General features: G+C 44.2%; 1 protein-coding gene across 3 annotated transcripts in view; it reads right to left on the bottom strand.

Annotated features, from left to right (window-relative positions):
• Positions 1 to 2,151: 2,151 nt before the first annotated feature.
• The window catches only part of CLINT1 (clathrin interactor 1), a 98,667-nt gene continuing 87,793 nt past the window's right edge, over positions 2,152 to 13,025 (bottom strand). Inside the window, exons 6-12 of one of the 3 annotated variants that reach the window (XM_088478944.1) lie at positions 10,421 to 10,598; positions 9,101 to 9,341; positions 8,820 to 8,895; positions 7,332 to 7,412; positions 5,805 to 6,091; positions 5,064 to 5,241; positions 2,152 to 3,114 (exon numbers count right to left, since the gene is read on the bottom strand). In XM_088478944.1, the coding sequence (XP_088335070.1) occupies positions 2,813 to 3,114; positions 5,064 to 5,241; positions 5,805 to 6,091; positions 7,332 to 7,412; positions 8,820 to 8,895; positions 9,101 to 9,341; positions 10,421 to 10,598 (1,343 nt within the window). In that variant the 3' untranslated portion in view covers positions 2,152 to 2,812. Of the gene's footprint in view, positions 3,115 to 5,063; positions 5,251 to 5,804; positions 6,092 to 7,331; positions 7,413 to 8,819; positions 8,896 to 9,100; positions 9,342 to 10,420; positions 10,599 to 13,025 lie in introns of all 3 variants that reach the window. The other 2 variants (XM_088478943.1, XM_088478945.1) reach the window with 2 other exon arrangements.

The following is a 13,025-nucleotide window of genomic DNA, read 5'->3' as shown; positions in this document are numbered from 1 at the left end:
GTGACATTTTGTACACATGGGATGTGGTACACACAGGCTAGGTGTGCAGAGATTGTAAATATGTAATTTTAAAAATTGTTATAAAATAAAAATTAAACAGTTTTGTTTGTTTTCTTTTTAATCAGCAAACAACATACATTGGACAGAGGCTGCTAGTTTGTCAGGCTCTATTCATTAAACATCTCATTTGTCTTCGGAACTTAGTAGGTCGTTTGGTTTTCTGAAAATCATTAAACATTTACCCAGATTCTCAACAACTTGGACATCTCAATATTCAGCGTTTACCAGCATAGATGTGGGAAGTAGGTGGATTTAAAATAGAGGTGAAGGCGCCTCTAAAACCATTTGATGTTCTTTTATTTTTATTTTATTCCGAGTGTTTTAAGGCTGATAAAATGAACCCTCGTTCCCTGAGGACCCCAGCGAGGCGGAGCGCGCAGTACAAATTCATACACCATGTAAAAGTAAGTGGAGAAGATGTTGATGTAACAATACTTGAAAGGTCCTATTCTTTGAAGCCAATTTAAACACAGGGAATTGTTGAAAGATTAAAAACCACAGTCTGCTAATTACCCTCCGTTCTCATCTCTTATTCAGGTCGTGAATCATGTTCCATCACCATTAAGCTGCAGCCCATGAATTTTGGTCTAATTAGAAGGGTTGGAGATGAAGCGTAGTTTGGACGTGGCACCCTGCGCCCATCAGCGTCAGAAGATGTCATTAAACAATCTTAAATTATTTATGAAAATTACTTTGCCCAAATTGTAATTATTTCCTCTCTGTGTGAATGCTAGTGTGAGACGGCGGAAGGAATGAGGCAGGCAGGAGCAAGCCTGGGTCAGAAGGTTTAATGGTGGAAAACATCTGGACTACGACGGAGACAGGTAAGTGATCATTGCCTGGATAACACAGGGAGATAACAAAAGAACAGACCCAGTGAAGACGCCGATCCCCCTATTCTCTCCCCACACCTATACTGCATGGTAAACCTGATGCCATAAAAGATGCTTGTTTGTGCATTAAAAAGAAAAAATAAGAAGATCAGGAACAAATTTCTACCAGGAAAACATAAAAAAAAATCTTTTCGTTTTTGTTTTTTACATATTTTATTTATGTCAAGCCAATAAATTTCAAGGCAGCTCACCTTAAGTAATAATAATAATATAGATTTGTGTTCATCTCATAACTGATTCCCAACACCGGCTGCTGCCTTATTTACAAGGGAACGTTAGGGGGGGTGGAGGAAGATTAAGAAATGGTATATAAAATCTAAAATCAGTCTACAGAGAGAAGGACAGCAGCTGTGAGAGGAGCCCACACTCAACCTTTTAGCATAATTGCTATCCGAATGAGGGATTCTGGGAGTTGTAGTTTAACAACTAGAGCTTGCCAATGTGTCTGCTGTGCACCAATGTGGTGCAAGCACTGCTTCTAACGAGGGACACTTATAAAAGTAGGGAGCAGGCAGCGTCATGAAGAACAAAACGTTGGATCTAACAGATTTAGGAGGACTGATGAAAAACTAAAAAAAAAGAACTTTTTTTTAGGGGGACCAGAACAGTTTTAATATTTGCAGTCATCAGATCTTTAATGACACGGAAGATGGCGATGTCTAATGGGGGTAAAAGGGCTGGTATACTGTTGCTGTGCTGTCAGTGCCAATTTATAAGGGAGTAAGAAAAACCAACACAAGAAATCTGCTGTGACATTAGGGTTATGGAGGCTACACACTTGTGATCTGTTAACTGAAGTAGAGCGGCGGTTTCCAAACCACTTCAAAGCACAGCACTTTGTCCTTAATGGTTTACCGCGACAGGTGGAGGCCTGGCTGCGAGCCCGCCCCGACAGACGGAGGCCTGGCTGCGAGCCCCCCTAATAGATGAGGGCCTGACTGTGAGCCCCTCCCTAATAGGTGGAGGCCTGGCTGCGAGCCCCCCTAATAGGTGGAGGCCTGGCTGCGAGCCCCCCCCCAATAGGCGGAGGCCCGGCTGCGAGCCCCCCCCTAACAGGTGGAGGCCTGGCTGCGAGCCCCCCCCCCCCTAACAGGTGGAGGCCTGGCAGCGAGCCCCCGCCCCCTAATAGGTGGAGCCCTGGCTGCGAGCCCCCCCCCCCCCTAATAGGTGCAGGCCCGGCTGCGAGCCCCCCCCCCCCCCTAATAGGTGGAGGCCTGCCTCTACTTGTACAGATACCAGCTTAACTCCAAAATACCAGTAAAGATGACAGACAGCCTACCTCTCACACAGCACAGTCAGCAGACCAGGTCTGCACTGCAGGACATACTTTGGAACAGTGATAACTGTACAGCCCAGTCACTCTGGAGAAAAATAGATACTTTCTTATATATTTTACATTAAAAAAACAAAAAACCCTTTCCCGGGTGACTGGAGGTATGGAATACTAAAGTCCAGGAGGGCAGGAATGTGTCAAATTAAACGCAGGTTGTGTAGGTCTATTAACCACAGCCAAGTACCTCAGAACCCCAGAATTTAAAGAAAGAGGGGAAAAAAACAAACAAAAAACAGTGCCCTGTCTCGTATCCTGATGTCAGACAGCGTGTGTACCCGCTTTCACCTGTCTGGTACATAAAGGCAATATTGCTCAGTATAGAGCAGTGTCTCTTCGGATTGTAGCCCCATCTCCCCTCTACAAACTGCTCTCCTGTAAGTTCATTTTTAATTATAAAAGATATTTTCTATGGAGAATCAGGCACTGCATCCAGTCCTCCGCGTCACCCTCTTCTACTGTGCCAGCATGTGTGCGGCTGAGAATCCTCCATGACACAGCAGAGCGTGGGTAGGTTTGCATAAAGCTTCTATTTGCTGAAGTTGGCAAAGTTTGCGAAGGCATCCTGTTTAGGTGGCATGGCTCCTGGGGCCAAACCCATAGGCATTCCCATGTTAGGCATTGCCATCATGCCTTGGTTCATCATTGGAGGGATTCCTACTGCAGACATGCCCATAGTGCCAGTCATCATGTTCGGAATGCCCATAGCTCCTGGGATGGGGCCAGGCATAATTGGGCTGGTTTGAGGTCGGATGGGCATCATGCCAGGACTTCCAGTGATGTTCATACTGGCAAAGCTCTGCGGTAACATCGTCATGGGCTGCTGCAGATCTATAGAAGAAGAGATACGAAGTCTGTAATTCACACACCATGGTATTAGATGAGCCTTACAGTAATTTGCCACCTACACATAAAGGAGCGGCCCATTCTGCAGGCTGGACCAATACTCATCCAACGAACCACTGGGTATCAGTGAAGTTGTGCCCCTTCCCTCGGAGATTTGTGAGCATACTAATTAATAACACAGGGGCAGATATGGCAAAGGTAAGGCAAATATGTGTCAGACACAACCGAGTTCGTAGCCAGAGGAATAATATAGTGTTCCTGCTAGGCCGTTTTAGCGGGGCGGCGCGCCTGATTTTAAAAGGGCAAAATGCGCCCGGCCCTTTTAGCAGTGACCCGCTAAAACAGCCTTCCCTGAGCCTTCCCCACCCGCAGGCCGCAGTGTCCCATGGGTGGGAAAAGTTGTGGTTTTGCGCGCGGCATCTAGTCAGAGCTTGGGGGAACTCAGCACCACCGTAAGTGCTGGGGACACCTCCAAGTGTGACAAATTGGAGGTGTGTCAAAGGACACGCCCCACCCCCGGTCAGTCACACCGCCTTTTCGGGAGCACACGCACAGGGACTCCCTGCCGGCACCCCCAGCGCCCTGCCCGCAGTCTAGCGTGAACACTATAACAAACTATGGTTCTCATATACAGCCCCCTCTGATAGGCACAATAAAGCACAGAAATGTATTAAGGTTAGGGATAGCTTTTTAAAACAGACCAGTTGCCAACTCATGCCGAAGGAAGCTGTTCAATAAGCTGCACCAGACAGAGAGCAATTCAAGGTGTTATGTAATCATTTTCCGGAAATGACTTTTTTAAATGGATGAAGGTGTTATTGGCAATGTTATTAATGTTGGTAGTCTATTTACCGATATACTCTGTGTATAAAAATGCTACGTCCAGTTCTTAAGTTCTAATAATTATCTTTAACTCTAAATATCTTTGTTTTTTCTAAACGTAACATAACAATTAAAGAGGCGAGTGGATGAAGGTGTTAATTGCCAGTTTTTAGCTTATACGTAGACACGCTGCTCTCTGTGCTGCCTCTTAACAATTACAGGCTGGAAAAAAGCTACAGAAAGAAACATGGGAATTATAAAAACAGTCTTATTACAGATAACTAGCGTTCCCACTAGGCTGTTATAGCCCTGCCCTGGCTGATTCTAATGTACTACAATGCACCCTGCCCTTATGACGGAGCCCCGCTAATCACACACTGGCCTCGGCAGACCCCCTCATACTGCTGCTGTCCCTCTATCTGTCCCACTGGGGAAAAGTTGTGGATGAACACTCACCACAGGGGTATAGAGACATGCGCAAGGCATCTGTTCAAAGTGCCAGGAGAGCTTAGGGTTAAACCCAGCATCTCTGCGAGTGCTGGGCAAGCCTCGTAGAGTGGTAAAGGAGGGGCACACCCCCTTCACAGAAGGCCAAGTTCCATTTTCGGCCATGAGCAGATGTGCCCTCTCTGATGATCGGTGCCATGCAGTAGAGAAAACTAGCTACCTGATATATCCAAGTAGTTCTGGAAGTAATATACATATCCGTGAATGCTACTAGACAGAGGCATAACTAGATTATAGTGGGCTCTATAGCACCTGTCTAAGGTCCCTTATGTACAAGCCAAGGGTGAAAAATCTATATAAAACACAGGGAACTAACAGGTAAGATGGGTTCCCCTCAGCTGCAGGCCCCATTACAGCTGCATCCCCTGCACCCATGGTAGTTCCGTCCCTGCTAAAAGATGTAGAGCATTCACATTTTAGGTATTTTGGTCCTTTAAATAAAGAAAATAAGAAGGAATAATGATAATTGCAGTTTTCTAAAATAGGGCACGCAGAAACCATTGGAGTAAAGCATGTTAGCTGTACAAGAACCTTGATCCAGTGGGTTACTCCCCAGTAAGCCCATCCGTCTGCAGGTTTATCCACGGTAGGAAGGGAACACTTACTCTGTTGCTGCATCATGGCGTTTAGAGAGGGCTGGGAAGGTTTGCAGGTCTGCATTCCTGGTATGAGACTGTCCAGTGAAATGTTGACACTTGGATCGGACCAGGTGGATGGGAGAGTTTTGCCTTGAGCCTTGAGGTCATGTGCAGGCAGCGTGTTTTGTTTCTGGAGGCCGATGTTCTGTAGGGGCTGAAGAACAGTACGTTACATTTCACAGGAAACTTATACTAAAAGTGAGAGGTCGGCTAATCCCTGGAGCTAGAGAATCAATGGACCTAAAAAAGTACTGTGGATGACCAACTTTTTGGAGTTCTTTCTATTGATGTAAATGGATACGTATCATCTCTGGCTCCAGAAAAGTTCCTGCAGGAATCTAGATTTCACTACCTGGCTCCAGAATTCTAACCCTGCTGGAATCTTGTGAGACCTAGAACTCAGACACTGCTCCCACAGCCCTTTGTACACATGCACTTCTAGGTTCTACATATATCACAATAAGGTCAGCCATTTATGGGTTTGGCCCCAAACAACCTCATCAGCAGCTATAAAGAAACCTGCTTTGATGACAAAGGAACATTTCAGGAGAGCCTGGACAATTGAATTAAATAAACCCTGAAGGGAGAACACCTTACTACTGATTATCAGTTGATGAAATAAAAGTCCCACACATTATTGATTGCAAGCCATCAGCTCAGCTGTACATAGGATGGGGTACTAGTCACCTGAAACCAGGCTTGGCCTACCTGAGATCTGGACATCGGAAGCGACACCCCTACAGTGCTAGAGCTCATCATGGACAGGTTCATGCTCTGGGACGCGCTTATGGAGGAATGTGTAGGCCCCATTATATCAAAGATGTCTGTTGTGTTAGATGCAGCAGGGACAGGCTGGGGATGGGCAGCAGCGAATAAGTCTGTGCTATGCTGTGAGCCCCCCACAAACAGATCAGGTAAGGGTCCGGAGGGCTCTGTTGCTGGTTGGTTGAAGGCTCCCCAATCTCCAAACTCCCCATTGCCTGTTGGTGTTGAACCTGGGAATACATGAAAGAAGAATAAACCACAGCTACTTCCAAACACCTAGTTGTCAGGTCACCACTGGTGAGAATCGGGTGACGTCACCTCCACCATCTTTACAGCACCTTCTAATATTTTGTTAGTAAAATACTTTTAAACAACATCTGCTGGTTATTCCTGATCTCATCTGTACAGGGTAACACCAAAAATACAAACGCACTCAAGCAATCAAAGGGAAGGAAAAGCAAGAAGTCATTTCCTTTAAATCTGATGTGCAAATAGTATATGTATAAACAGGGAGTTCTGATGTAATAGCTTATAATGTCATCTTAGTGTTCAGTAGGAAATCTTGTGTATGATAAAGGACAACACATCTCCTCCTTTAAAGGGTAAAGGTGCGTACACACTGGACGATATTACTGAGTGATTGCACGATTACGACATCGAAATCGTGCAATCGCTCATTAATAGTGCACAAATCGTGCACCAAAATGTAGGAAACGACCAGCGATGCGCGCGCCCGCTGGTCGTTTCCGACATTGTCCATCGCCTGAACATGCAGGCCAATCTGCCGATAACGACAGATTGGTCATGTTCAGGAATGATGGAGGGTGCCTGCACTGAGCGACTGATCGTTCAGTGTGGGCACTGCAGGGGATCAGGAACGACGGTACGATTACAATGTCATTATCGTACTGTCTTTCCTGATCGCAGAGTGTGTACGCACCTTAACTTATACTAGACATCACCTTAGATTTTGGTGAAAAATGTATATGCTCACATCACTCTGACTATAGCCTTAGAGTTTACAGTAGGTGATATATTATCTAACATACAGTATAACCAAACATTAACATTACTGGGATGCAGTCACCATGACGACATGATCACAAATTTGACATCTGCAGAACGCTGACATTAGGGTTAGGGGTCTTAGGGTTAGGGGTTAGTGTACTGGAACTTTGCATCACCTGACACTGCCGAACTCAGAAGACACAGCTGCACAGACGTAAGTGATCACCGCACGGAAACACTGTTTTGCTGACATTTCGTCAGTGTCGACTTGCTGCATGTCGACATGAAGAACATGCCGAACCCAATATTACTAATGTGTAGGCTATATATTGTAATGTAAGAACAAAAAAACTTACAAACCTGAAACTAATTGTCTAACATAAGCTGAAAGTAACACATGATAGACACTCTTGCAAGCTTAAGGGCAGTATGTATATAGCATGGGCTAAATCTATTCTTTACCTTGTGTTGCTGAAAAGATGGAAGACTGTGCAGCGTTTGAATTAAAATCTGCAAAATCACCAAATGGATCTGATGTGGAACCTATATACAAAATACAAGGGCAAATATAAATAAAAGGGGGGACGGACGGGGACTACAGAAAAGTAGCTTATAGACCCAACAGCAACAATTGCTCACTGGCTAAGCATCATGGGAAATGCAGTCTGACAAAGGTCACATCCAGGGACAGAACATGCTAAATAATGTAAAAGTAACGGCAGCCTGAGCAGTTATAAACTTGTTTAACACATTGGTTTAATAAGTTTAAACTTTGCACAGAAAGCATCCAAGCACCGGCTGTACTTCTGTTATTTAGTAATCAGGAACATGGCTACGCCGCTTGATGCTTTTTGTGACAGCTGAGATAGCCCTATTATTCAGTAACCTTCTCCATGTAGATCACCCTCAATGTATTCAGCGCCCTTCATCCGTCTGAAGGTTAATGCCATGTAGTCAGGAGTTATAGGATAGCGAGACTGGCAGAGTACGGGGACACACAGCCTATTGTACTGGTAACAGCTACGTATGCTTTAATAACCGGGAATAAACTACACTTGATGAATCCCCTTCCAGATAATGGAACGCTTTCAATGATGTCGGCCCTTACAAGTCAGATTTATCCCCAATGGCTTATTCAAATAAGCATATATAAAAGGTGGAAGCACGCTTTCTGTACGTACAGTAATAACCTGGGTGGGTTATCTGCTCACAGAGAGCGCGCTGTTGTTATGGCGACAGCCTTGGCCGCACTATACCCTGCTGCTCACACTTTCCCATACGCCCACATGGCAGCTCACACACACAGTAACGAATCACTGGTGGATGTGTAAAGGTTTTGTCCCTATTTAAATAATGGATGCGTTTCCCATCACTATTTTTAATGCATACGAACTTGTTTATCTTTAGTTCTCCTTTATATGAAAAGCATTAGGATAAAAATAAATGCATGAACACATCGCCATATATAAAACGTAAAACTTTCCCCTTTTACATAAGATACAATAAAGGGAGCCCTGGTGCCCAGGTCTGTACTTGACAAAGATGTCTACGCTGTGACCGTCCTCTCAGCACAGCTGGCAGGGCAGGTGGCGCCATAACATCTGCCCAGCACTCAAACATCCCCAAAGACCACTTTTGACGCCTGGCGTAATGCCCAGGCTGCCACAACTCTACAAGAAATTTTAGCCATCTGGCACTGCCAACAGGACGGAACATAAAACGGTTCTTCATGGGAGATTACTGGGGGCCTAATACTACAGCACAAAACTCAGATGCACACAAATAAGCTTTATGATCTCAGCAACATGAATGAACAATGAGGACTGAAGAGAGAATACGCTGTGTACACTAAACGGGAGAGTCTGCAGAAATCAGGACTGGTTCTTGAGCTGGCCCAGGTCCTTGGTGCAGGTTACACATTCCATTCCTCCTCCCCACCCGCCTGCATACCTGATTTCTGTCCTGAATTAAATAGTAGATCCACAAGGTCATTAGAGGCCTTCTTATTTCCTTCACCACTAAGCGTCTGGGAGAAAAACAACAAAACACGAGTGATCACCAACCGTATCATTATAATATACAAGTACTTTATTTACTAAGCCTGAATGATGTTGGCAGACAAAGCATTTCAGCACCCATAGCCCTGGAGCTAGTGGCATTGAGTGGCAAAGATGCCAGGGTACAATAAGGCGGCTAGGGGGGAAAGGATGTACAATATGAAAGGGGCTGACCTTGGCTGAGGGCGGCTGACTAGTGGCAGCGGTGAGCTCTGGGCTGGCTTGGTCTCCGGTGTAGTGTGCCGCTGCTCCGAGGTCGATGGTTTTGGACTGGTTCCCTGTACGTTTGAGGCGGGTGGTGGTAGTCTCTGTGGCCTGAGTAATGTGGACATGCTTGGTGGTGACCGTCTCCTCCTCGTCTTTGAACTCTCCGGTCTGTTTTACTCGGTTGGCTTTCTTATCTTCCTCACTGTCACTATGAAGTGGTTGAGAGATCCATTAAAGATTTTATTCCTCTGAATTGTGGTCTCCTAGCAGTGAACTTATTTTTATGCACTTTAAATATTAACTAAATGATCCCCACACCCCAAATAAAGTCTATATACAATTTCAAAATATAGAGTCTGTAAATAAGAAGTGTTTGTTAGACTAATACAACAGCCAGAATAAAGTTTAGGATTGTTTGGGGGTGATGTAGCTCCTGGCTTAAGTGCACGTGCTGTAAACCCGCGATTAACTGATTTCTGCTCACATCCTCCTGAGGTTGCGAGCAGAAGGCAGCACTAACTGTGCTTTGGGGCTAGTGGCGGTGTTACCACGTGTGGTACAACATCGCACCCGGGAGATGCAGTTTGCTGCATCTAAGCCCCGGGCATTAATAGCGGTAAGGTTCAACTTCCAGGTTAAGTGCCAGGTGTGATGCAGCCAACCAGTTAGCTCCAGGCACTTAACCTGAGAGCTACATCCCCACTATGATGACTGAATTTTCCCCCCTCCCCATGACAGGGTTTTGCACCTGAGTAAGCCTAAGTTGCCAGGGCCAAGAAATCTGCGTCGGAAGACAGATTTCCTGGCCTCAGCACGCTCTATCTTGTAAAACGTTGCCGCCCCTGCCCCCAAACAGCCGCAGCTGGTCGACCAAGCTGCAGCATCCAGAGCACTGCCAAGAGGGTTCCAGTGACAACTCAGTATATGCGCACTGTGGCCCCAGCGAACGAGCGGTCCCTAGAACATTGGTCACTTGCAGGGACCTTGTGCGGGTCTGAAACAGACCCACTAATCAGTTACATGTAAGTTTTTATTGGTGTGTAATTGTAATTAGTTACCACAACAATAAAATTATAAAAAAATAGTATAATGACAAGCGGACATTCATATGCTTATCCAATATTCAGTCCATCAATTCACTAGTACAAGTGATATCAAAGAGGCATGAAGTGCCTCCAACCTCAATGATGTAATTACATCCAGACAGCTAAGCTGCATCCTAATGAATATGAAGCTTGGCCCACAAAATGGCGCCTTTACCGTGTGTAGCAGATAGAGATCACTCACCTGCCTCTCTCGGGAGAGTCCTCTCTGTCTTTCCTCCTGAACTTGTTGATGGTATCGTCTATGGTGCTCCCGATCTTGTCGCTCAGCTCCCCCAGCTTGTCACTGAATGGGAAACCTGTCTTACTTTTATCCCACTCCTCATCCCATTTAGATTTAGGCTCCGTGTCATATCGCTCATCTATAGGACATCAAGGACAGACAGGTTAATGTGCCAGGGCGCACACACATCAGAGGTTACACTCACGATTCAGCAGGGAAAGGAATTAAACGTCACTTCAAAACTCTGTGACCGTAACAAAGTACAAGTTACATCTTTTATATAGGACACAGGAATCAGAGGTCATAATTCCTTATGATGATGATATATTAATACTGGTGTACAGGTAACTGTGCATTAATGTGTCTGTAACAAAGGACAGCCAGGTATTGGCTTTTGCTACTGAAACCTAATTGGTTGCTAAGGATTACCTGTGCACCAGTGTTCATAAGAGAATATTAAGCGTCTTTACACGAGAGAAAAATCATCACTGAGTAAATCATTAGGGAGCAGAAATGATTGGTTCCGGGATCACCCCATCAGGTACAGGCTGCTCATTGCCAATATCTACAAGCGATTCTTATTTATCCAGAAGAAGGAAGCAGGTTAGCGAGGTACAGATGCAGGGACCCGGTGTCTGTGCTGCCCAGACGGCGGGTCCAGTTTGGACACAGCAGACTGAAATAGCAGAAGCTGGAGAGGCATACTGCAAGGAGAAGCCCAATAAAGGTTTATTAAAATACCTAAACCAACAATCAAGGTTTTTAACCTATGGCCCAGATTCATCAACGAGTGATATTCTTGTTATCTCTCGTTACTAATCATAAATGGTGCACCAATCAGCTCCTGTCAAACACATGACAGTTAGGAGCTGACTGGTTGGAGCAGCATTTAAGATTAGTAACGAGTGATTATAAAATACAACAAATGATATTCTTGTTAAGAAAATAATACATATTCTAAACAAAATGAAAGGAAGTCAGAGCTGGCTGATGCCATGAGAGACTATACACCAGTCTCTTAATGCTGGCGCTGTTGCTGACTACAGGAAAAAATAATGCAGATGCACACATAGAATTTCTCCTCTATCTCCTCATTATAGATTCTACATACAGACAGTCATTGTAGTAGGAAAGTAAATGTGTATGTGTGTTAAGTAATGTAAGCCAGACTAAAGGTGCATACACACACAACGATTTTTTGAACGATTATCGTTAACGATATCGTTTATCGGTCAATCGTTGAAAAAATCGTTCACTTTCCAAGTTAAAATGATGAATGATTATCGTTCATGCGCGTTCACGTTTGTAGTTCAGTCAGACTGACCAACTCAACGATTTTCATTAAGGGAATATGCAAAAATCGTTTGTAGTTAAAAAAAAAAAATCGTTCATTACACTTTAAAAAATCTGACAGAAAATCGTTCATAAAATTGTTGGTAACAAAATCCTTGTGTGTGTATGCAGCTTCCGGCAACCTGACACTCGACAGCTGTGGTGTAATGGAGCATACACACGGTCAGATTTGTCAGATGAACGAGTGAACGATTTGAACGATCTGAACGATTTGATGAACGATTTTAACAATTTGAACTATGAATGATTTTTAACTGCATTAAAATGAATGGAATCGTTCAAGTCTGACTGCAAACACATCAGATGTCAGATATCGTTATCTGACCATCGGGAATGCACATCGTTCAGACATGTCAGATTTTCCTTCAGATATGAACGATTTTTTAAATAGTTAATGTTCAGATCTTAAGAAAAATCTGACCGTGTGTATGCACCATAAGTCCCAGCACACCTGCCCGATGCTGTTGAATCTTGTGGCGCCATATGAATAAATTATAAAAGGATTTTGGGTGCGTTAGGTCAGAGATATCCATGAGCACGCATAGTATTGTAGTTCACCCACTTTCTTTTTTTCTAACACAAATTTAAGTGTTTGAAAATAAAAACATGAAATGAATTAAGTGGCCAAGCAAACCCCAGTCATCCAGCAATAGTCCACAATCTGTTTTTACTGGCTGGAGGTGTAGTCTCTGAATGTGTGACCTCCACTAATATATACGCTTATTGTGTCCTTACACATATGCTTTCACCTTCGGGGAGCACCTATAATGCACAGCTCTGTAATGCAATGTCAGAGAGGAGACAGTAACTATACGCTGCAATGGAGGCATGTCCCTTACACAGAGCCAGCACAAGAAGAAAGTATTGGGAGATTATACATAGGTGGTACACTACACTTCATGAAATAATAATCAGTGGGGTAAGAAGTCCTTCTGGCTACAACAGTAATGGGGTAAACAAGCTGCTTTACAGTGCGCCAAGTTTTTCTGCCTCCATAAAAACAATATTACTGTATCTTTCCAATGTGTTCCAGATTAACATCATTCTAACTTGTATATGCAGAGATAGAGCGTAAAGCCATATAAAGATTCTTCTAATAATCAGGAAATGTTATATGCAGAAGCTTTACCACATATGCAAAGAAACAGTTTGAATCCATACATAAACCTAGTTATGTTATCTCTCTCTCTCTCTCTATATACATATATATATA

The sequence above is a fragment of the Taudactylus pleione genome, unplaced genomic scaffold (genome assembly GCF_031769625.1).
Source record: "Taudactylus pleione unplaced genomic scaffold, aTauple2 ptg000225l, whole genome shotgun sequence".
NCBI lineage: Eukaryota > Metazoa > Chordata > Amphibia > Anura > Myobatrachidae > Taudactylus > Taudactylus pleione.
This window is presented reverse-complemented; position numbering and strand designations above follow the sequence as displayed.